This window comes from Chlamydotis macqueenii, chromosome 6 (genome assembly GCF_036417535.1).
Source record: "Chlamydotis macqueenii isolate bChlMac1 chromosome 6, bChlMac1.mat, whole genome shotgun sequence".
Lineage (NCBI taxonomy): Eukaryota > Metazoa > Chordata > Aves > Otidiformes > Otididae > Chlamydotis > Chlamydotis macqueenii.
In genome coordinates, this window is record NC_141561.1 from 22,240,874 (window position 1) to 22,266,095 (window position 25,222).

At 37.0% G+C, this 25,222-nt stretch overlaps 2 protein-coding genes across 11 annotated transcripts in view; one reads left to right on the plus strand and one right to left on the minus strand.

Annotated features, from left to right (window-relative positions):
* METTL8 (methyltransferase 8, tRNA N3-cytidine) overlaps nucleotides 1-7,626 on the minus strand; it is a 28,351-nt gene extending 20,725 nt beyond the window's left edge. For 3 of the 7 annotated variants that reach the window (XR_015258989.1, XM_086751525.1, XM_086751520.1), the window contains exons 1-2: nucleotides 6,828-7,098; nucleotides 360-515 (exon numbers count right to left, since the gene is read on the minus strand). Coding sequence is in view for 5 of the 7 variants with exons in the window: in XM_086751525.1 (XP_086607651.1) it covers nucleotides 360-502 (143 nt within the window). In the remaining 2 variants the exon portion in view is untranslated. Of the gene's footprint in view, nucleotides 1-359; nucleotides 516-843; nucleotides 898-6,827; nucleotides 7,099-7,515 lie in introns of those variants that run through there. The other 4 variants (XM_086751522.1, XM_086751521.1, XM_086751523.1 and 1 more) reach the window with 4 other exon arrangements.
* A 57-nt stretch (nucleotides 7,627-7,683) lies between these two features.
* On the plus strand, nucleotides 7,684-25,222 carry DCAF17 (DDB1 and CUL4 associated factor 17). Of its 4 annotated transcripts, none has more exons than XM_086751516.1 (14): nucleotides 7,684-7,779; nucleotides 9,443-9,546; nucleotides 10,904-10,994; nucleotides 11,892-12,031; nucleotides 12,782-12,860; nucleotides 13,047-13,136; nucleotides 14,046-14,153; nucleotides 14,821-14,926; nucleotides 18,490-18,632; nucleotides 20,020-20,129; nucleotides 20,523-20,610; nucleotides 22,165-22,248; nucleotides 23,619-23,774; nucleotides 24,549-25,222. In XM_086751516.1, the coding sequence occupies exons 1-14, from the start codon at nucleotides 7,699-7,701 to the stop codon at nucleotides 24,735-24,737; spliced, it is 1,569 nt and encodes a 522-aa protein (XP_086607642.1). In that variant the 5' UTR covers nucleotides 7,684-7,698; the 3' UTR covers nucleotides 24,738-25,222. The 4 variants fall into 4 exon arrangements, with proteins under 4 accessions (XP_086607642.1, XP_086607641.1, XP_086607644.1 ...); XM_086751515.1 differs by lacking the exon at nucleotides 7,684-7,779 and adding an exon at nucleotides 7,884-8,221; XM_086751518.1 differs by lacking the exons at nucleotides 7,684-7,779; nucleotides 24,549-25,222 and adding exons at nucleotides 7,884-8,221; nucleotides 20,821-20,899 and having other exon boundaries at nucleotides 23,619-23,750.

The window sequence follows — 25,222 nt, forward strand, 5'->3', positions numbered from 1 at the left end:
TTTGGAATACAGCGCTAATCCAGTGTGCAACATTCTTGTACCTATTGAGTAACTTTCTCCAACTATAACATGGACTACTTATCCTCTACACTTTCTGTCTCCTAATTCATTACTGATCTATAACAATATTTTGCCTTTCATTCCATGACTACCTACTCGCTCTGCAGCTTTTTGCCCAAGTCACTGAGAACTTGTAATTGTCAGGTCACTCGTGACAGTCTCAAGTTCTCTCTAGCACTACCTTTTAATGCCTATTCTGGCAGTCCGTTTTTCCATATATACATGCACACACCCCATTATTCATCATAGTAAATACTACACAAAAATATATTAAAATCAGCCTTGAAGAAACAGCTCACCACATGTTATGCTCAAAAACCTTAGAAGGATCCGTTAAAATCCGTGATCCAAGTGGAACAGCTGGTCGTCTACTACTTTGGTGCCTCTGCTGCATCTTGCTTCTTCTCAGACACAAAGCAGAAAGCCTTCTAATGGAATTCATTTCGTTTAGAGACCTGAAAACACAATTAACTCAAATTACAGTTTTGCTGTAACTTAATTGTTTATGTCACTTACATGAGAAACTGGTCAAATAATCAAGCACCAATATCAGCTTTAGTAATAAACTTTTACTATAATATCAATTTTAATGCTATTTAGAAAATAGCAACAGCCCTTCAGTGTACTGAAAGCCCAAATAATCCCAAAGAAGGCTACTGGAACGCAACCAGTTGAAAGATAAATTATACAGTAAAAAAAACAAACCAAGTTTGACATTGTACCTTTAAGAAGACAAGCAAGAAGCCATCAGTAAATAAACTACTTGTTCTAGCGGGTACATACCGTCATTGAGATTGACATTTTTCACCCCACTCACTAGGTAATCATCTTCAAAAGATTTCATTCTAGAACTGTGACTGCGGTTTTACGCTTTTATATAGGAAATGAAAGATTTTATTTTTTTTTAAAGTGTAAACATTATGCACTAGAAAGCCTTCCAAAAATTTCTGCCATGTATTCTCCTGATGCCTGTTTAATGGCCTGTTTGAAATGAAAGGTTTTAAATGTTAAATTTATATTCATGCAAATTATAAAGTGCTTGAGATTTTTCTATTACATGTATAATTCTGTCTTATATTGCTATATTTTACTTTACTTAGAATCTCTTCATACACTATTAATAATGAAAGATAATAAGTGTGCGTAGCTAATACCAGTATTTTGTTTTGTTGGTGGGTTTTGGTTTTTTTTTGCATATTCTCATTAATGTAGGCTTTCCAGGAGTTGAGTAAAATGAAATACCCCTCCTACTACCTTTATCCTGATGTGCCTTTGTTCTGCATATGACTTTAAAAATTATTCTGTCCTTTTTTTTCCCTTTTTTTTTTTTTTTTTGTGATGCTTCTGTATAAACCACACATACAAATTTAATGTACTGGAAATACAAAATGCAGTTACAAAAGAACAGGCACAGTTTAAATACAGAGATTATTAGAAAACATTCTGTGCGAATTGGTTACAAAATGAAGATCTTTATCTTGAGCAAAATAGTACTATTTTGATCACAAGTCTTGTACTGTGAATAAAAAAAAGATTAATTTGTACACATCAATACAAAGCCTGGCAAAGGAATCACTTCAATTAAATGAACAATTCCACATTTAAGGTGTACTTTTGAATGAGTCATGCTTTAAAAAGAGCATTGTTTATTCATGTTAAGCCTACAGAAAAAATAAAAGAGGAAAAAAGATTAAAATTTATTTTTGTTCGTCAAAAATTAAATACAATGGGGCCTGCCTTTTGGCTGTCAATTACAAATAAAAACACTGTTAAATTTTGGCTGAGAGGACTGCAATGTTAGCAGGATATGGGGCATCACCATACAGTGAAAATGTATCAGTCCCACTAAAAAATTAAAACCTCTTCTAATTTTAACAAGTTTATTAAGGCTCTTTTTTTAATATGTGGCTCAGCAACTAAAACAATTCCAGTTTATACTTTAATTACTACACACTGTTCATGCTTTGGTTTTGAAAATATGCATTTTTCATAACATAATTCATAGTTATGAACATATACAGAGTATTATAAAATAATAATTATGAGACATGAAAATTAACACACATGACAATTTCTGCAAAATGCATAATTTACATAAAGGCAATGTTATTGAAAACAAAAACAATTAGAAAATCCTCCAAAACCCAAAACCACAATCTGATCTAAAATTATTATTATTAAATCATAGAAATGGCTGGATAAAGATTCCATTATTACTTTGCAAACTGTTTATAAAATTCTCTTCCTCCTTCAACCATTCAAATATACCTCAGTTAGTATCTTGCATTTCCTGTGCCAGTATTGATATTCAACATAAAATGCAATGATTCAGCTGCTAGGCTAGTCACATAATTGTTCTTGGCTTTCTAAATATCTCAGTAAGAACATGAAAAGATGCACAGATGGGAATTATAGTCAGATGACTAAGATGATCTTGTATCATTAAAATCCAGAGATGCAGCTCTTTTATAAGAATGTGAGCCTTTGAATGATAATTGCACAATTTTAGCTGATAAATTCTGAAACACCAAGAAAATGCAAGGAGAGTGGGGGAGTTAAGTTTACTGTTGGATCCAGTGTTAAATGTGAAGGAACTCCTTAGAGACACGCATGTATAGCCCTGAAAGTTAGAGTGATCATGAAATTGACGGGCAATCCGGCTACTAAAAGTTACAAAAGCATCTACATGACTTGGAAGCTTAAATTACCTTTTCAGAAGCGAATCATTGTCTGACTGTTTCTCTAATTGATTTTGTTAATGAAACAGATAACCACCCTTTCTATTTGTCAGATAAGATGATCATACCCTGAAGCCATGACAGCACGAAATGTTGTCTGAAAGAATTAGGAGTTATTTCCTTGTTCAAAGCCACAGCCAGGAAGGCTTTAAGTTTGATTATTAATCACAGCAATTCAATCTTCATCTTTAAGGATATTATAATGAAACTGAATTACATTAAAAATGCCTATTTTTTTTGGCAGTATAACTAATTTTCAGAAAAAAACAACAAAAAAATCAACACACTTGGTAACCATACTCAAAAGCAATACAGAACAATTTTTTTCCCTGCCTTTTAGCCTTTAGAATTTTGTCACTGTTAGAAATACAGATCAGGTCCTTGATTTAATTGAGAAACTTGAAAGAAAAAAAAAGCCTTAAAACTCCTCCCATCTCCAAACAATCTAACACGGCACCTTTCATACAGCTTTTTGAAGGTGGATATGCAGAAGAAGGTATACACATCAACTGCCAGCTAGACTTGAAATAATACATTGCTAATTGATGTTGGCATTAAAAACTTTGAGCAGTCACATCCACAGAGGAAAAACTAGATACAGGAGAAAAGAACTGTTCTAATCTTGTTTTTTAAAATAGCAAACTACACACCAAAACATACATAAACCACTTCATTGATGAGTAAAATCTTTGAGAAATACCAGTTCTGAAAGCGATATCTGTGGGAAAAAGAAATAAAAAGCAAAACGGAAATAACCTGCCATTTTTGTCCAAAAACCTAGTTCACTGAACTTATTGGATGAAAATATTTTGACATTTGAGTGATCTCCACCTACCATGCTAACAACTCCTTCCATCTCCAATCACTAAGCCTACTTGTAGAGTCTCCATTACAAAGAAAAAAATATCCTACATTAGGAAGAACATGTGCAGCTTATGTTACATCTCTAGCTTCCAGAATATTTTTCTGTCTATGATCTCCACGCAATTACTTCTTCTGCTTGGCACCTAAAAGCTTATCACACATTTGACAACTAATCCCCAATGCTCTCTTGTAAGGTGTAGCTGATCTGTTTTGTCACTGTTAGACACTACCAAAGCTGAGAACACCTTACACAAAACAGATGCAAGTGGTAATCATGGACACAAAGTGAAAAACTCCTCAAGACAGTGGTAACACAGAAGGTATAACTATGAATTACCAGTGGTTATTTTTAATATTTCAATCAGAGCGTAGGGGGAAAGAGAAGACTTAACTGTTCACCAGACCCATTCATTAAGTGAATGCTTAACGCTAGCTATTCTGTTCTACCGAGTGACTAAACATGCCCTCCTGGGGCTTCACGATTGGTCTTTCAATAATAGACTTCAAAACAATTGTGCACATTTGAAACAATAGGAAATTTCACAACTTTTCAAACTCAGCAGATCTAAAACTCTCAACTGTTTTTCCTTCTCATGCATCATCACCAGGAATGATGCAGGCCTCCCTGCGGGCACACGATGACTTCAGTAAAACTACCGCAGAGCACTAACTACCATGAGGAAAATAAAAACAAAACAAAAAATAATTTTGATGTATTCTGACTCCTGTAGAGACAACACAGTTAACATTGGTTAAAAAGCAACAGCAGATAAAAACAAACTCCACCACATATGATTTTAATCACATGTGCAGAAATGATGAATAAGAAGAGCCTGTTCTTACACTACTTCCCAGGTAGTCTGTTAAAAAGAGTCAAGCAAAGAGGAAATAGTTTATAGAATGGAGAGGGAGGGAAAGAGGGAGGGAGAGAAAACTGCTCATTTACTGAAAACATTCACTTGAATCACCATACATCCAGGAGATCAGCAACAAAACTTTAAGGTACGATATTTGTGATAAAATAACGTATGTAGGTACTATAGAATCACTTCTAAAAGTAAAAAAAAAAAAGCAGACAAACTGCTATTAGGGACAAGCAGAGAGCTAAAAGTCCTTGAGAGCTAAAAGTCCTTGAGAGCTAAAAAAAATTACTATTTAATTTCCTAATTTTGTATTCATTGAGAATTGTTTCTCAGCCACCATTCTCCATCTTGATACTCCTGTGGAAATTTTTCTGCTATATAAACCATTTTTGCAATATTTTATAAAACTACAGGTTTTATAATTGTATTTTTATTCTTTATGTTTAAGAAACATTCATACCATTCCTATAAAAAAGGGAAAATGTTCTTCAGTTGAGACCATGAACTGCACCGTTAATTCTTGTTGGCATATGCATCTACTGGTCTCAAAATACAGTAGAAGCACAGAAAGCTTTCTCCTCAGTACTGAGGGAATTACCTGCATTAGTTAATATGGTTTTAACCTAATGAATACAGTTTGAAAGAATGCAACTAAAGATAAAATAATGGCAACTGCAAGATCAAAGGGACATGAATGGCCAACTAGGGAGAAAGAAACAGGTACCTTAGAAATATGGATGTATTCTATTTACTGAATCTTTAATCAATTAATGAGAACATGAAACAACTAACAAAAGCATTTTATTTTAATTAATTGTATGGCTAAAATGTGGAATTCAGTTGCTACAGGTGACCAAGGTAATTTGTTCTACCCTGAACTAAACCAGAGCTGCTATTTCCTTTTTCACTTGCAAAGGTATGTGATAAAACATTCTGACTGAAGCTCGTCAAAAAATGCTGACTCAAGAAAACCACAGTATTTAAAATAAATGTAGCAATTCTGTTGACACTTTAATATTTTCAAACGTTTTTATTATGTTTTGGAATGTTGAAAGGTTTTGATCAGGATAAATGCTTTGTTGAAATCGCATCATTTCAATTTATAATAGAAATATTCTGACTTCACCATCAAAGACTATTTTGCCTCTAAAATGAAGCTTCAATAAAGTATTTTAACTGAATTCAAAATACTTCAACTTGTGAAGAATACTTTCATTCCAACTGAAGCTAAAACTATATTTTGATATCTTAGAATCACTCTTGGAATTGAATTTCTACTCTTTATGATAACATTTTCAGTGATAAGTGTTCTATGATTTTGTGTTTGTAATATCTACTAAAAGCACACTGAAGAACTCTAAAATAATTAGAGTAATAGAAATTAAGATACCTGTCACACTTAGTACAAATTTCTTAAATACTGAATAATGTAAAGAGGCAAAGTCACAAATAATTCCTTAGGCTACAATCTTGCAAATACCTTTACATTTGTTTAACTTTACAGACAAGTTGTCTTCCTATGACTGTGAGATACGGGATTTAAATACACAAGTATTCTGTGCAATCCTTTACTTTTTTCCCCTGTTTTCCCTATTTTTCCCCTTTTTCGATGAGTTAATTCACTCCTTTTCCTGTTGTTGATACAGCAGAATACAACACAAAACTGATTCACTAAATTAATCTATTCACAAGTTTAACGTCACAAGGAAGCCATCAATGGTAAGCACAGCTGGGAAATAAGGCTTCCTAGTTAACCTGCGCACCCTCTGCTGGTTGGTACGTAGGTAGAAAGAAGGAAAAAAAAAAAAAAGCTGTCTTGACTTTATGTATGCATATACACGTATACACGCACAGTGGATGTACAAATATACATCTAAGTCTCCAAATATATGTTTCAATCACTGAAATTGTTTTTCAACCTTATTTTCTACTGAATACTGAACATGTAACTGTATTGCCTAACAGGATAATTTGTCTCAGCACAAATCATGTTTTTCTATTATTAAAGATGCTGAGAACAGCAATAGAAGAACATTAATTATACTACTATCTATAATTCACATCGAAGAATCTCCTTCATTTACATCCCTGTGAGATTCTGCATGTCCACACGGACCCTGCTTAGCCACAACCTGCCCCGTCAGCTCTGCAGCCCCCGGCAACGTCGCAGATCCACCGGACAGTATGCTCTGTGTACCGTCCTAACCCGCTCTTGGAGGGAGCAACTGCAACCACCGTGTTTGTGTGTTTAGCTCAATTCATCCAAAGGACTGCAAAGCACCAGAAAATCAGAGGAATCTACCTTTTGTCACAGTATCAGAAGATTAAAGGTTCCCCTCAGAGATCCTGAAGAACGGACACGGAAACACATGGAAGATGAGCAGCTTCCACACTACCCCATTTGGGTGTCTGGCCTCTGGCAAGGAGGGGAAACAAGTTTTTCCACAGACTTCAGGTGCTCTGCTATTGACGCCAGTCACAACTGTTGGGACACAGCTCTAAAAATATAAAAGTGAAGCGTCAAACATCTCAAGAAGTTGCTGTTGGCTGTGCAGTTCTAAACAAATCCTTTAACTCTGCCCCCCCCACACACTCCCCCAGCTCCGGGCACGCTCCACCCGGCACAGCGGCGGCCGCCGCTGCCCGCGGCCAGCCCACCCGCGGCACAGCCCCGCGGGGCGCGCTCCGGCAGGGGGCGCTGTCCCTGCCCCGCCGCGCCCCGCCCCCCCGCCCGGCCCCGGGGGCTTCGCTCTGCCGGAGCAAGGGGTTAAAGCAGAGACCAGTACCCGCTTTTGGTAAGCTGCACCACAGCTAACAAAACTTCCCTGCCTTTATTTACAAACACAGCGGGTAAAACGTTTCCATTTACACGCCGCCGCGCACTGCGTTTACTTCAGTCCCTCCAGCGCAAGGTGAAGCAGCGGAGCCCGGCGGGGAGCAGAGGTCCCGCTGCCAGGGCGGCTCCCTGGCTGCCGGCGGCTTTCACCGACCTCTGCGCAGCGACCCTCCTCCTGCCCGCGCTCCTCCGTGCGGCGCTTCACCAGCAGCAACACCCCGGTACGGGCGCAGCGGCCCTGCTCCCGCCCGCTGGCCGCGGGTACCCACGCAGCCACACTTGCCCGTCCCGGCCGGCAGCCGCGGTGCCTGAGGCAGCGGGCGGGCCGCCGCGGGGTATGGTGGGAGATGTAGTCCGGGCGGAATTCGGGCAGCGGAAACTACAATACCCGGCGGGCCGCGGAGGGAAGGCGGTGGCGGTCGGGTTGTTTTTTCTTAGCGGGTTACTCAGCTTCGTGGTGGCGGGGGAGGTGCGGTGCGCAGGCGGCAGCCTGGCCTGGCTTGGTTCCGCCCCGCAGGCAGGCTTCTGTGTCTCTCGGGAGTCAGAGAGCGAGGGGTGCTTGGGCCTTTTCCCGCTTCGCTTCCCTTATCGCCGGGGCGGGGGAGGGGTGAGGGAAATCCGGCCTGGGCCTTGCGAGGCTGCTCGCCCTGCCGAGAGCGAGCCAGAAGCGGGGGAGACCGGCCAGCCTGCCCCGAGGCCCCGGAATGTGCCCGCAGGCAGCCGCCGGCGGGAGGAGGGCCGCGCGCGGGGCTCACAACGTCTGCCGCCTCCTCACCCGCAGGGCCCGCGGCTGTTACGCCAGAGATGCTGGTGTCGCCCACAGAAAAAACCTGGGACTCCTCAGACAGATAATATGTCAGGTAACGGCGATGCTACAGGCAGGTACGGGCTTCCAGTCCCCAGCCCAGGTGCTTGAGAAGCCCCTGGTCACGCCCGCTAATAAGATTGGCGAGAAAAAAGCTGCGGTTTTGCTGGAGAGAGTGACAAATGGTTGAGTTTCTTTCATAAGGCAGAGACCTAGGAATGTAGAGAGAATATGCTGTGGAAAAACCGCACAAGCACTTGTAAATCTAGTAATTATATTAAATTTTTATGAGATTTTATGAGATTTTTTTAATCACTTATTTCTTCCCCTAAGATGGCTTAGTATTTAATAACAATATTAAATTCATAGTGGTTTAGGGAGCATCAATGTTAGATCTGAATGAAGTTCTCACAACAAAATGAGATAATCAGCAGATAACCTCAGGTAAACATACCCCTAATGTGTCAGTGAAACTTGTGTCACAGAAAAAAAAAAAAACCAGGAATTAAACCAGTTACAGTCTAAAGTGAACTTGATTTTTTTTTTTAATCAAAACTATTACAGTTCCCATGCAGTAGCTGATAGAAAGTGAATATGTGGAAGTGAATTGGCAATTGTGTTATATTTAAAGTATATTTATTGGAAGTCAGCTAAAGTGTCTGCTTATGCTACTAGATCAATGGACATGCAAGGTTTATTGAAACAAAAATGAGTGTATCTGACTTGCACAAGTACTTTTTTTTTTGTAAGACTGGAACCTTTGTTAGTAGTGTAGAGCTCTTGATGTTCTTAACATAAACAAGAAACTTTATGTGAGCAGTTTATCCCATTAACATTTCACACACTTTTTGCAAATAACTGTAAACACATATTTCTACCTTTCACACAAAATGCCAACAGCAGAATGGAGTTAGATGTTCAGTAAATAAAATTAATTACACATAAAAGAGTTATGTGCATATGTACACTCTAGGGAGTTTTGTCCTTGATTTTAAAAGTTGCCATTGAAGTTTAGTTGCCAGTTTTATGCAGACAAGTTAATGATGCTGTTCGTAAGAGCTAACAAAAAGATCTTTTAATTTTGTTTTTAAAAAGACAAAATTTCCTTAAAAAAGGTCTTTCAATTCAATTTAAAAAACCAAGATTTTTCTTTATGTATTCAACAGCAAAGATTCAATTAAAGTACATTATTAAGCTGTAGAAGCCAAATAAAATATTTCCAAAAAGCAAGGTTTGTTACAAAAGCCATCACTGTTACAACCACTGTCTGTTTCAGGAAAGTACTAAATTCAAGAACGTTTGGACAACTCATTCTGCATCTCCTATTGCATATGAAAGAGGAAGGATTTACTTAGACAATTACCAGTGCTGTATTAGCAGGTAATAAATTTACAATTAAAAGTTACCCTGGCTTGCAGTTTTACACTATGATTCTGTTTTAGACATGTCGCTGACTTTACTTATCCAGGTGGCCCCTGTGAGTTGAGTGAAATTTACTTATGAACAAAAAATAACCAGGTGCATAAATGTTAAATTACACTCAGGTGCCATTGTGTCTTAATGTGACACCTGCTTTGGTGAAGTAAAGTGATCTTACTGGTGCTGTATAACTTCAGCTTTCAGAGCACTTCAGTAGGAGTGGAAGATTATCACCATTTTCTAATTTTGTGCTAAAAAGACGAACAGTAGTTCTTTGTGAGCTGGTAGCTAGCAGTGTGCTAAACAACGTGTCATAAAATCTGCCTATGTAACAAGCTTGGTGCTTCATATGTCTATGAATTCTGCATTAAATAAGTAAATTATTGTTCATGTAAAAGTATGCTATGCAGAACACTTGCTGCTTTTTGTTAATGTATTTTGCGGATCAGTTCTCTGATCTGATGTACTCTCCTGTTCCGTGATCAGCTGCGGAAGCACAGCTTAGGAGGCAGCGCAGGGCAGGGTAGAGGACGGGAAGTCCTGTGGTCAGCAGTCCTTCCCCTTGCCCATCCCTCTTGCGAGGGAAGTGTCAGGGACTTGGACAACTGTGTTGCTGAGTAAGCTGTGGTCAGAAGAGTTTTGAGACGGTGTCATCTGATACATAAAAGACAAATTACTTTGTCAGTGTAAACCAGTGAGAATTAATTAAATTAATCTATCACTCACAGCAGAGATCTAGATCTACTTAGCCATGTTTTTGTTCTACATTGTCTAAATGCTTTCCAGTACTGGGTTAACCTGTCTTAGCATCTCTCAGGTTTATCTTTGTCTCATCCTCTCCCTGAGGGGAAGATTGTGCACAGTACAAAGCTTTTATTCTAGTAATAAATACCTATCTGTACATGATGCCACACCTTTATATTATGAAAGGCAACACTGGAAGAGCTTGAGGGGAAGGTTCCAGGATGACCATTAGTTTCTGGAATATGCTTTCTTTTTAATGTATGTCACTAAAGTAAGAATGTTACTGTTAAGTTTGTTATTAAAAAAAAAAAAAAAAATCCAAACCACAACACCAAACTAAGAAATATAGAAAATATAGAGAAAGTTAGCTTTTAAATATTACTTTATACTAACTGTTGTCTCTTAGGCCTTATTTTGAGAGCGATTTCAGGTTATCTTTACAAAGTATAAAAAAGATGTTTAGATTTCTGACGTGTCTAAAGAAAAGGCAGGATTTATAAAGCTGAATGAAATGACTTGTTGATAGAAAGTAGTTTATAAAATAGACTAATGACCAGCAATCATTTTCCTCCAGCATTGCACAAGAGCCAAGAATACTTTATCAAAAGCCAAAGTGTTCTAAGTCAGAAAAAATAGAAGATGCTTTATTATTGGAATCCCCACTGGTAAGATTACTTTTTACTACAGTGAAACATATTTAGAATAGAGCGTTCTTTCCCTGCAAGCTACTTTCTCAGTATTTTTATGGAGTTAGGTCATTTAACTTTTTAATGTGTGCTTATTTATTTTGACTGAATGTTTAGAGGTGTACTTCTCTGAATTTCTCAATAGTACATCCAAATGCTTTTTTGTGAGCTTTTGTAGAAGATTTTTTTAAACAGTGCCTTTATGCTAACTGGAATTCCTTACAATATAAATTCTGTCTAATTTTTACTTTATTTTTTAATTAGCAGTAGGTGGGAATTTTAGTTTTTACCAGATCTGTTGACATTTTAAAAAACGCAGATAAACTGAAGACCCATTAAAGTAACTCTGCTCAAAAGCCGTTCTGCTGTTTCTAGGTAATAGATTATATAATTTCCCCCCTTTTTGAGGAATTTTCTCTCACCCAGTGTCCACAGAGCTTAGGAATATTAGCCCCATTTTTTAAGTGCCTAAACATAAAGCAGTGTGAATACCACCATTCTTACTGTTAGTTACCACCAAATGTCTTATTCTGCAATACTTAAACAATTGTCTCTTCAAGACTGGTATCAATTAGATTGATAAGCAGTTATAACTTCATTTTTGCAAGGAAGGAAGTTTTAAAAGGAGTATTTACTAGAACAGGTAACTGCCTTGCAAGAAGTGCGACAACAGATTATTTATGGGATGATTATTGAATATTTATCAGATGACTATTTGGCACAGACGTGAGCTTAGAGATCCTAGTGTAATTAGCAGGCAGCTTTCCACCTTTAGTTTTTAAGGAATGTGTATTAACTTCTGTTTTCTTTTAGTGTGTCAAAATGTTATGTATCTTCCTGGTACAAGCTTTTTTCTGATAACCTTTTGTTATGCAGGGGGAAATGCTACCAAATCCATCAGACTATAAATCTTCCCTGATAGTCTTGACAGTGCAGAACTGGCTTCTACGTCTCTCTGCCGATAGTGGAGAAATACTGGAGAAAATATACCTTGCTGGTTCCTGTTGCAAATTCAGGTATTAAATATTGACTAGGCTTTATATAATTAACAATCATTAGTACTATACTGGAGAAAGGGAATCATGTTTATTTTAGTATTATCCTATGGCTGACTTCAAGTTTCTTAGTCTAGCACATTACCTGTAGTACTGCTTCTGCATGCTGTTTTCTATAGAAAAATTTCAGCAGCTTAATTATTATAGTCTCAAATTTGGTATCAAATTCCACAAAAGCCACAAAAATTAGGCTACTATTGGCTTTTCTCTGACAATTTTACAGCCTTTAGTACTGCAATAGCAACATAGCAGGAGAGGACCTTTAAAAGCTGGAAAACATAAGAAAAAAAATATGTTTGAAGTTTAAGCCATTTTAACCTGCAAGGTTTCTTCTTCATAAGGTAGCCATTTTGCTCTTTAAAAGCAGAGCAGTTACTGCTTATTTTTTTTCAATTCTCAGAAGAAATTATTTCCTTTAGGCTGAAGGATAAGAAGGCAGTGATTCATGAAGGGAAGGAGAAAAATTAAGATAGTGAATATTCATACTTTCAGAATTTTTCTCACAATCCCAACTGAAGTAAGCCATTCCTAGTTCTCTGAGCTTTGCATTATTGCAAACAGCAAAGATCTCAGGCACTTCTCCCGAATCAGATACTGTACAGTTTGCCTGAACAGAGAGATCTGCCTAGTTACAGTAGATTACGTGAAATAATGTGTTTACTATTAAATTCTTTTTAAGTTACTAAGATACATCTTTCTTGTCACAAATAGGTATCTGAGCTGGGATACTCCTCAAGAAGTAATGGTTGTAAAGTCAGCTCAGAATAAGCTTCCTGCAGCAGCACGGCAGGTAAGTTTGTTGAAAAACTCTTGTCATTCTTAAATTTTTATAAGATCAGTTAAAAAAAAAAAAAAAACAAACAAGGACAGAGATGGAGACATTATGCTTTGTTATTATGGTAGAAGATGAAGGTGTCCTACCGTGAATAAATGCCTCAAGTGTAATAACTGTATTCAATATTGTTGTTCTTCCCAGGCAGGTATCCAACAGTCTGTACTGTTCTATCTTGCTGTATTCCAAGTTTTGCCTCTTTCATTCATTGGAATGCTAGAAATAAACAAAAAGGTAAGTTAATTCCTCTATTAATTGTGATCTATACTGTAGTTGTATGAGAGGCATAGTTTAGGCAATTGTCCCAGAATTTCAGAAGTCATACTTTGACTATCCTTGTAAAAGCATAGTGCCCTGAAACGTTAATTAGCAGTAAGGTTCTTGATGATAAGAGGGCTGGAGCACCCCTCATGTGAGGACAGGCTGAGAGAATTGGGGCTGTTCAGCCTGGAGAAGAGGAGGCTCCGGGGAGACCTGATAGTGGTCTTCCAGTACCTCAAGGGGGCCTACAAGAAAGATGGGGAGAGGTTGTTCAGTAGGGCCTGTTGTGATAGGACGAGGGGTAATGGTTTCAAAATAGAGGGGGGTAGATTTAGGTTGGATATTAGGAAAAAATTTTTTACAATGAGGGCTGTAGAGCACTGGAACAGGTTGCCCAGAAAGGTGGTGGAGGCCCCATCCCTGGAAACGTTCAAGGCCAGGCTGGATGAGGCTCTGAGCAACCTGACCTAGTCAGGGATGTCCCTGCTCCTTGCAGGGGGGTTGGACTAGATGACCTTTAAAGGTCCCTTCCAACCCTAACCATTCTATGATTCTATGATGCTGGGTAATATAATCTCTTCATGTATGATAATAACTGGGTAACATGATATGAAGATATAACGAGAACTGATTAGAGAATCAAATCTGTTTGCAGAATATTACTCATCTAACCTCAGATGTTACTGCAGTGCAAAGTATTATAGAAACACAGCAGAACAGATGAGATACAGAAAACATAATGAACTAAAACACTGATCACAGGGTTTAGTCAGAATGAAAAATGAAAACTATGGCAAAATTAAGGACATAATGTCAGTATTTTGCATTGTCTGTCAATTATTTATTCCCTAATAGAATATTTTTCTCTTCCTTTTTTTCCAGATATTTGGTAATAGTGTGACAGATGTTGCTGTTTCTAACGGAATTCTGATTGTAATGCATAGCATGGGTCTGGTCAGGCTCTATAACTTCCAGGCCATCTCTGAACAGGTAATGTAATACAGAATTTTTCATACAGTCTATGCTATTTTGGGGCACCATATCATAAGTATTCATCTAATACCACATAGGTACATGATGAATGTGTCAAAGGATAGTTCTTGCCTAAATCTGTTTACAGCTGGAAAATGCAAATGGATACACTATCAGAAAATTCAACCCACACCAGTTACAGGTAGCAAGACATAAGAGAGAGAGGGTAAGACAGGCACTTCAGTGCATATAGAGAGAAGCTGTGTAAATGCTAGATAAGAGTGTGCTCTTTACGCACCTCGTCTGTAGTTACAGATGAGTGTTAAGGGTAGAAACTGAGGTGCATGGAAGATTGATCTCAAACTGAAATGCAGTGAGACTTTTGAGTTTATATTCTTTTAACAAAAAATCAAGCGTTAATTCAAAAATAAGACTTCAAGAAGTTTCTATCAAGTTTCTATCAAGTTTCAAGGCCAGGCTGGATGAGGCTCTGAGCAACCTGATGTAGTTGAAGATGTCCCTGCTTATTGCAGGGGGGTTGGACTAGATGACCTTTGAAAGTCCCTTCCAACCCAAACCGTTCTATGATTCTATCAAGATAAAGAATGCAGTAGTAACAGAGCAATAAAACTAAACAGCAAGTAAATATGCATCAATAAAGATAAATTGTTCTGTGTTATTTTAGTTCATGGAACAGCCATTTGATTTGGGACATGAATTCAACTGGAATGGTCAAGTGGGAGTCGTAGGAAAGTATCCATTTGGTCTTCCATGTAACATTCAAATAACAGGTATTTACGATCTTTGTATTATCTTGGCTAGTGGCTGTTATGAATTAATTAGGACTTATTTCATACAAAGAAAAAACATTAAAATTACTGTATTCATACTGTGCTGTAGCTATATTTCTGGGTTTATTTTCTGGTTATTGTAAAAATGTGCTTTGCTTTACTTTTAATTACAAGAATTAATTACATAGGACTTACTTAGAAAACTAGTACAGCAACTAAGCTATTTGAAAAACTTCATAAGCAGCGCATGAAGTGGAAACCCTTTCCTTGTTTTTGAGACTGCTCTTGGGAAAGAGGAAGGCCCAGGACAGCTGTTAGTAACACCGAGGCACAGTATACAGCATGTCAGCAAAAGATGTGAGAATGTTTAATCTAACTCGCAGAGGGAATGCAAGGAGAACAAATGCAATTTGTCCGAGTTGCATTTTGATAATTCCGAGTTGTCAGAAATGTGCCAGTTTCAATAAAAATAATTCCTGAGGAGAGAACAAATTATCTATTAATTATTTCAGGCATAAGATTTGTTTTTAACTTATGCATGTTCTGCTTTATGTAATGACTTTATTTTCTCTGAAACCAGACAATCATTGCTGTTGGTGCATTTGAGATTAGAATTTGGTGCTAAGAATCTTAATGAATGACCAAAGCCTGAGATTTTCTTTGAATTTTTTTTTTTTTTTACTTTAAAAATACATTATTGCAAGTTCACACTTGAGGCACTTAAAAAAAAAAATAGTAGGTTTCACGAATATCAAATAATACATGCTTTTATTTCTTTACTTTTGAATGTTTCTCTATTAAATGGTTTTTACAGGTGGCTGTCCGCATAAAAAATGCTTTTGATCTTCACGTTCACAAACAATGTCAGATAATAACAGGCAAACCAAAACAGATTTACATAAACCTGAAGAAATACACAAAGATAAAATACAGACTTACATAGTGAAGGCTTTCAGTTATATTGCAATGTTTTATCAAAACAAAGTGATAGGCTGCTATAATTGATGTCTCAGGTTCTGCAAAGGGAAATTTCTCCTCATTTTCCTCTCTGTTTCAGTCTGCAAACCCACAATTTAATGTTAGGGGCCCTATGGAGAACATGCTGTGGGAGCTTTAATAGGAAGCCTACACCAGATTTGTTCTCATGTCTGATAGATCATTGTAGTTTTTAGTTTTGAGATTTAAAACCAATGTACTGGAGAAAACAGTTTTGATCTTGAATCATACGCAAGAATTTGTGGTTAGGAAGTTTTGAACTCATGACAGACATTTGCCATGGCTACTCTTTGCAGTTAGTTGCATTCCTGTGGTTTTTGAGCTGTTTTCTGTTAAGAATGAGATGGCCAACTGACTGTTCGATGTAATGTAATGCATCAGTGAGCGAGATTTTAACAGTTTCAGAGTTTAAGCTTGTATTTACTATAATTTAACTCTGTAATTTTCCTGCTTATTTAGTCCTAGCCTCCCTACAGAAACTGCCTGAAGGGATGGCCATTATTATGGTGCTGTTTTTATAGTGTGTTAGGTACCCAAAGGGAAGCGCGTAGAGATCAAAACTTACAGGCTACCATGTGCCTACCATGTCATTCACAGCTATTGACGGTAAGGAATTTGATTTTGGTCACAGCAGAAGGAACAGAAAGGTGTACCTATAAATCTCCTTTATGTCACTTTCTGAAACATACTTAAACAGAAACAGAACTTAAAACTGTAGTTCAATTTATTATTAGAAGATACAGTCATTTAATAAAAAATAAAGAGGAAGATACTTTGCTGAGATTTTAAAACTATATATATTTAGAACAAATACTTGTTACTGCTGCCAGGAACAGCTTTATGTCTTTATGTTTAGATGAGGCTGGAGAGTTTTGAAGAAGTGAACAAAGAGACTCAACTGGAGATCGAAAACTGGCAAAGCTAGGGAAAGGACTTACAAACAATTAGAACAGGAGGTGTTAAGCAGTAAGAGTGAGTGACACATAGCAGGACAGAGGGAGTTGAGGCAGCAGAGTCAAGCTATCACAGTGGTTTAGGTGGCTATGATCTTGCAAATCTTTGCCAAATGAACATTTTAAAAAGGCATATTTTATCAGCAGCCTGTGCTTAGGACTGATATATTATTGAAACACATTTAAATCTATAATTTAGTCCATCTACCAGAATTTTTGGGAGAAAAAAAAAGAAAAAATCAATAGAGTAAAATGTTAACAAATTATCTTGACTGATTTTCCATTTTCTGATAGGTTTTAAAATCAGTAGGTCCTCTGGTTATGCCTCCTTCTTCAACATTCTCTACGTTTTCAGCAGATGCCTCAGTTTTTATAACCTCTACTTTGTTATATCTTGCACAGAATCTCCCTTTTCCTGTGTGTTAGTCCAAAAAACAACTAGAAGGCAGCCACTTTCCAGCTTAAGAAGGACTTCATTTCCATGGGCAGTGAACTAATTCCCTTCAATCTAAATAACTAAGTTGTTGGAAACATGAATGAGGGAAAAAGAGAGAAGCACTATGTAAACAAAACTTCTGATGTCATGTGACATCTTAGCACCATTGGCTATCATCTGGATAATTATCTAGACTAAGCAGGACAAGAACAAGTTGGATCAGACCTTTGGGACACAGAAGTCCAGATAAGAAGCTTTTTCTCCTCACAGTAATTCAACTTGGGTTTTTATGTCCTGCCTGTTTAAATGCCCCTTGTAATTGCAGATTTTCACCACATTTTCTCAATTTTTTTCCCAGCACTTCTCTGTACTGCTAGAAAGAGCTGATCTTCAGTCTAAAGTTGATTCAGTTATAGCAGATGTAGAAACTGCTTTTATTTGGCTAGGTTGGTAGAAGTTGTAAAGCTCCATGCAGTCTATTTTATCCCAAGATGCTTCTCTCATTCAGTACACAGAAGACTTGTAAGAATGGCATATTACATCTGTATAATTTCTCCCAGCTGAACTGAAAGGAAAACCAGATACTTTTTGCCACTAATTACAAAAATTCCTAGATTTTTATTGATTTTTATGAACTCAGCTAAAGATTGCCTTCATGGTCAATACTATTTTGTTGTGTTATGCAAAAGGAGAAGTAATATTCAGATTCGGGTATCTTTCTGCATTTAATTCTGTTATTTGAGATTGCTGCTATTAGGCTGTTTCCAACTATTTATCACTATTTTTCACAAGAGAATAATGGCCTTTTTGATATGCTCTTTGTTCTGTTCATGTGTACATCCTCTGCCACTCAGATGAGCTGTATTAATTTTAATTGTTTGCTACATCTTTGGTTATCCAGCTCATTTACAATTAATTAAGTCAAAGGTATCAGAAGAGCAGTTCAGCATGAAGACCTGAGAAGGCAGTAACCTTCCACAGGGATTTGCAGATGTGTGCCTGGATGCTAGGTGAGGTAGCGTAGCTGGGGCTAGAAAAAAGATCACAGCCAATATATTTCCACCAGTCTTCAAAAGTTCTGAAGAAGTAAGAGCTTTATTGGAATTTAGAGTTGTAAGGATCAATGGAATTATGATCATTCTGCTACTAATGGTGTTAACGTTACCGAATGTTTGCAGATACTCCACCTTTGCTATTTGAAGCATCTTCTCTGGAGAATGCATTTCAAATTGGAGGTTACCCTTGGCATTATATCGTCACACCTAACAAGAAAAAGCATAGAGGAGTCTTCCATATTTGTTCTCTGAAAGACAATGCTTTGGTAATATATTCAGATAGCAGCTTCTCTGAAATGAATGTGTATCACATTTGTCTTCATCTCTTCTTCTGAGTAGTGCTCGAGGTAACAATACCCTTGTTTTCCAGTGTGGCGCTCTCACAGGCATCACTCCACAGTGTTATATCTGCTGTCCACTGGAATCATATGTAAAATGTTTATTACAATATAATTGTAGTACTGTCAGTGCTACATAGCACTGTATTCTTGGCTTAAAACTTAAGGCTCAAGCAGAATCCCATTACCTGATCCCTTGCATGGTAACACCTTAATGCACTTCTGACTAGTCAGCCTACCAAATGGCATGACTAAAGAAACGTTTTAAGAAATTGCAGAATAAATTTCCTTAACATTTGTAGTTTATTCCCAATTTGTACCTTCTCTCTCTCCCTAGAAAGATCTTATTACCCAGTGTAATCCAGCATTCCTAAGTATTTTTGTTTCTGTACTATTCATCATATATTCTTTTGCATGAGCTCTATATCTGAGCTTTTTTTTTTTTGTTTTTTTTTTTTTTTTTGGATCTGGATTTGACCTGAAGATACTTCTATAATACAGGCAGCTTCTAGATCTGTTAGTTAAGGGTTCTTCGCTAAAAAATGTCTCATCTGTAAATGTCTTCATCTCTTTTATTAGCCTGATCAAATCAATGATCTCCCCTCTATCTCTTATTTTCAAAACAGATCTTTCACACCATAGCTGAAGATCAGTTTTGATTCAAAGGGACTTGTACAATCCTTTCTCACCTAGTTTTTTCAGTGTGGGTTCATACATTTGAAAATTTGAATGATCAGGGTCAGCTGAATTTAACAACAAAAAGCCACTGCCAAAATCCTAAGATTTTGACCAGCTTGCACTGAAATCACAAGTTATCCCAGGCTTACACACTCCACAAATATTTGCAAAATATCACAAGTTATTCCAGCCTTACACACTCCACAAAACAGGCTGAGCCTAAGATTTAGAGCTCAAGTCAAAATTTGTGCTAATGCTTTTCTCATGTTTTGACACATCTCATGTCTTTGACACTCACATTGCCAGAATTGTTGAAGTGTTTGCAGAGTGTAGACTAAATCTTCATTTTGCTTAGTTTAAGGAGAGATAGAACCACGTATAGCCATGGTACAAGGACATTGCTTATTGAATATTTTAGAAGTTGAAACTGTTCCATGGAATATCTTGAGAACTGGAACTGAGTCTTTTATTATTGTTGCTGTTGTTGTTGTTCCACTGCCACCCTTTCTGGTCGTGATTACGAGCAGTACTTAAAAATCTTCAGAGGTATGTGGAGAGGAGCTCAGTGTTTCCTCTTTAATTAGATCGGTGCGACTTTCAAAATACTAATATTCTAAGCTTTTCCTTCCTTCTTCAGGCAAAAAATGGCATACAGGATATGAAATGCTGTTCACTGGAACCTGATTGGATATATTTCCATCCAGATATGTCAGGTAGAATAATCCACGTGGGACCAAATTTGATAAAGTATGGGCCTTTTTTTCTCAAATCTTATTTTCACTAGAGGAAAAGTTGCATAACTGCATAAATTCAGTAGTTTGATGATTTGCAGGCCAAAACACTCATCAAGCCCTAGAAACTGTAAAATTTATTAATTTGTCAGAATCAGAAGTTCTGGTAGAAAGAGCTGCAGATTTCTATGGGACAAATATGCACACTGGCAGGGAACACTAGATTTTGATATGAAAAATGTTCAAGGACCACTGTGATAAACATAAATTACAAAAATAATTTATTTCCATTTCAGTTATTTCTGATGTTTTAATATACCTGATTTTTAAAAATTATAAATATAGAAGTGTTGTACTAGGGGGATTAGATTATACGACTTATTTTTTAATTTCTGTTTTTTTTCTGTAGAGTCTTGAAGCTTAAGGAAGTTAAAAATTATACAGATCAAATGGAGATTGCAGAAGATTTTACAATTGTGGCCAACAGAGAAAACTGTGTGAGTTTAGTGTCCAAGATCATAGTGTATGATTTTGAGCAATACATGGGGGTTTTGTGTATGTGAGTAATCGCTGTGTTTTATGGGCTTAATTCAAAGTTTATTGAAAGACATTCTCTGTCTTCATTGGACCTTAAGTTATATGAAAAAAATTTTGAAAACAGTAACACTTTCAGGATAGCTCTCTGTAACCTCCAGTCTTTTCTTCAGGTTTTCATCATTCTTTATGACATGCAGTATATGTATCACTTGCTTAAAAAAGATGGTGACAGATTCCCTTCAAAAGAAGGTGCCACCAAGTGATAATTGTGTGCATCTCAGTTAAGTTGATTATACTAATGCTAGAAATGTTTCAAGTCTCTCATAAGTTAGGGTTAAGTCTTCATAAGGCAACAAAGACAATACATTGCTTCCAAAAGTCTGTTTATTTTCCTGGCCGTGCACATCTGTCATTCCCTTGTGACAGGTTTGGCATTCATTTAACACTTGGTGAGCCAAATCAGTGCACTAAAATAATAGAATAATAACCCAGCAGAAAAGGTCAGTACTTCTCTGCTTTCTTGGTGAGCTGAACTGGAACTGGATCAGAAGGGGACTGAATCGTCAGTGGGTCAGAGTGCAGAAAGGTGAAGCCAAGTGGCAAGGGGATGACCTGAACCTCCTGGGAGAAATGAGTTGTTAAATCACCTCAGTTGTTTAATGAAATCTTTTGTGATAGAAAACCACAAGGACAATCTAAATGTCAAAAAGGTCAAAGAGCACACTTGTGAAGACAATTTTTTGGCAGTGCCTGTAACTGTCATTTTGCTTCAGCATACAAAGTTATGTCTTACATAAAAGCAAGTTCTTATAGTTTGAGTACTGTAAAGTCCCTGGAAATCAGTAATACTAATTTTGGAGCTTCTGCAGAAGAGAAGTGTGTGTATTAGAAATCTGAACTAAGTCAGGAGTAAAACTTCCATTGAATTCAGAAAGGATAAGCTTTGTCATCTAATGACTTGCCATACTCTTTTGGTTTTTAGCATTTGTTTACATAAATTCTGTTGCAATAAGAGCAGAGAAATATAAGTTCTAATCCTGTTGGTGCTGTGCCTTTTCTTTTTGACTTCTATTAAAGTACTGATACCCCAGTTTTTAATGTTTCTGTTGTTAACAATGCCCAGCGGAAGCAGCTGTGATGGTTTAAGATGCTACTTTCCCCCGCTTCCGGAAGTGAGTCTAAGAAACAAATTGGTGGTGACTTCGCTGTCTTAATTCTTATTCCAGCATTTTGGCTTTACTCACTTCTGTTCTAAAAATTACTGTAGCTGAGAACCTCTGAATATGAGTAAACATCAGTAATATCTCAACTAAAGCCACTGAGTTCATGAGCCCTCATAAAGAAGAGAGAGCAGCACTAGGCCTGCTCATTACATTTAATGAGTAAAACAAGATCCAAGATATTAGAACAAGGTCAGAAAGCAAAAGACTTTAAATGTGGATACATTGTAAAACAGATAGGAAGAAACTGAAATGCTCCAAAGTTTAGAGCCACCTTTTTCTTTTTCTGCACAGGTAGACAACGCTGTTACTGTAACAGCTTCTGGTCGAGTGGTAAAAAAGCGTTTTAACTTGCTGGATGATGACCCAGAACAAGAGGTAACTGATGTAGTGCGTAAGAGCAGTTCATGGATTATTTAAAATGTTTAGCTAACCGGAAGTCATTCTTGTTTCAGGCGTGGTGGCTGTAACCATTAGCTGTGTTAGTCTTTGAGTTCTTTATTCCTCTTCTGTGGCTTTCTTAATCTTCTTAATTACATCATTTCCCCTCTCTATCTGTTGTCTTTTCTTCTTGGTTGACACATGCTTTGGATAGTCTCTTTCTTTTAAGAACTGATCTTATGCACCATAATACCGTCATAACTCCAGTGGCACAGAAAAGAGATGTTAAAGTGATGAACCACTGCTCTTCTCTCCATTCAAACATCTCCTTTAAACATTTCTTATGAAGCATTTTATGAAGTGAAAGAAACATTTCCTTTTTTCTCTGCTTTAGGTTCCTCTAGTCTTTGATATAGTATCTCTAAACTATGTTTTCCTCTCCCAATTACTTTGATTAGATTGCAGGATAAGGTATTCAATGCTCTTCGTTTAAGTAACTGCTTCTTGAGAGTTAAAACACCACATGCCTTGATGTCAAGTCTTCAAGAGGTTATGAAGAATATTTTTAAACTCTCTATCTAGAGCTGGAGCTGTAATTGACATAAGCACAGTAGTTAAAATTCATCAGTTTCTGGCAGTCGTTTCTATTCTTTTTTCTGAGGAAATAGATTTTACTATGGTAAAAATCAGGACAGTCCAATATAACAGTTCATTTCTATCCACTTTTTTATAAAAAATTAGAGTCTGCACACTATTTTTTTGTCCCACTATTACACTTTATTTGTAATTCCAGTAGATATTTTTCCGGAAGAGAAACCCTGGCTTGAATTTAAAGAGTCCATTACCAAGTTCATGACAGTGAGATAGAGGCAATTAAGGCAGTTTACAGTCTTCACCTTTTGGTCTGTTCTTCACTGTCACATACTCTGTGGAGCGAGAGAGAGCTCTGAACAGAACATACAGGTGTTGATGTGAATGGTTGTAAGCTATACTGTCTCTAATATGTCTACTTCAAGAGAGGGCATGGAGTTTAATTATGTTTCCTCTGTCACTTTAAAAGTAATTTTTAAAAAAATTCCTGTATGATATATAGAAAATACATCTACTTGTGCATTAGGATTGTTCAGAACATCACTTTCTTCTCTCATATCTTAAGGAATTTTGCTGAAATACATTGGACAACTTGTGTTGGGAAAGATGCTTGTTGGGTATCAGGCTGGCAAAGTTTTCTTTATCACACCAGAAGATGAGAACTGGAATTTTTCCAATTCTGCTTTCACCTGAAAGAAAAAGAGCTATGCAATTTTAGGTAGAGAGTATGTGAATTTATGTTTGATGTATAAACTTGAGGTTTTGTTTTTCCTAAGACATTCAAAATTGTGGACTATGAAGATGAACTGGATTTATTATCCACTGTGGCAGTTACTCAAATAGGAGCTGATGGAAGAGCACACCTTGATTTTCATTGTAATGAACGTGGGAGTCTACTTAAGAGTATTCCATTACTGGAGTCTTGGGATGTGGTGAGGAGAATTCTTGTCTTTTGTTCATGCTAACACTTCCCTATACCCTTTTACCTAGCATTTTTGTTCAGATTTGAAGCAGATATATCAATAGTGTTGTCAAGTGCTATGGATGAGATGTGTACAAAATAATAATTGTAACTCAAAAATTGTAAGTATTCCATCAGACAGTAGTTCACTTATTTGAAAATCTCCGTGATTTGAAATTAAGATTCTTTTTGTTGGTTGATTTGTTTGGTTTTGTGGTTGGAGGAGGGGTTGTCCTTATGTATTTCTGAAGTATTTATCAACTTGAATACTCACCCTGTGGCTAGTTACATCAGCTTAACTTTACAACTTGTAAATACTCTCACTAGCTTAACTTGAACTACTCATGCATAGAATTAAGCATGGACCTCACTGCATGTATATTTGGAGAGATGGAATGGGCTGTTCATACAGTCTAAGTTTAGTAGGACTTCCAACCCAGATGGTCTGAAATATTCAGCACCTTTGGCACCTCTTTTATCACTGACTGCATAGGCAACTTAGGGTCTTAATTCAGATGCTCTGAATTGCCCTTAGATTCCTAAAATAGGCATGTGGGAAACCTCACAGTTTTAAAATTCTATCCTTTATCTGGAAGAGCAGTTTGTGTGTATCCACACAAAGTTCCTGTCTGATCATGGAGGTCACCAGTGTTAAATATTTTTTGTTCACCAAGAAAAATAGTATGAGTATTAGCAAGCTCTGGAAATAGAGACTTCAATCAGAATTTTTTTTTTCTCCTTTCAGACTTACAGTCATGAAGTTTACTTTGACAAAGACCTCATATTACATATAGAACAGAAGCCTAACAGAAGGTTCAGTTGTTACGTTTACCAAATGGTCTGTGATACTGCAAAAGATGATGAGTGTTCAAGCCACAAAAAAACAGGAAAAGTGTCTTGTAAAAAAGGAGGGAGAATTTTTGAATATATTTAAGCCATAGACAACAACTACAGAGACTTCAGTTTTGATGTTATTTAAGGACTTCATACATACATACTGCTGTTTTTCAGGAAAACTTAATCTTACATTTTGTACTACTGCATGAGGTTTTGGGTTTGTTTTTTTTTTTTTTCTGTAACATTGTATGCTTGTCTGTAGTCCATAATGGCTTTTCATGTATTCACCAGTTCATCATTAATGCTAGATGCAGCATTTATTGCTTGTCTTCAGCAATTGGACTGAAATACTGGACATCAAGGAGAAAGATGTGGACATACCGATCATCTACCATCTGTCTTATGTAGTTTTACCTATGCAACTTTAACACAGACCATTCATTAAACAAAGTATGTAAAACTATATAGGATAAATTTTGTATGTATTATGAAAATGACAGACTTACTGCGATTAATCCACTTAGACAAAATCCTTCTGTTGGTTTTTTTTTAAGAAATAAAATCACTCAGGTTTTCTGATTA

What these genes read in the sequence shown, in the direction of transcription:
- DCAF17 (XM_086751515.1), top strand. Translation starts at nt 8,066, where the DNA reads ATGTGCCCGCAGGCAGCCGCCGGCGGGAGGAGGGCCGCGCGCGGGGCT. An exon ending in TCAGACAGATAATATGTCAG is followed by an intron (nt 8,222 to 9,442) that starts GTAACGGCGATG and finishes TGTCTGTTTCAG; the next exon opens with GAAAGTACTAAATTCAAGAA. An exon ending in GGTTCCTGTTGCAAATTCAG is followed by an intron (nt 12,032 to 12,781) that starts GTATTAAATATT and finishes TGTCACAAATAG; the next exon opens with GTATCTGAGCTGGGATACTC.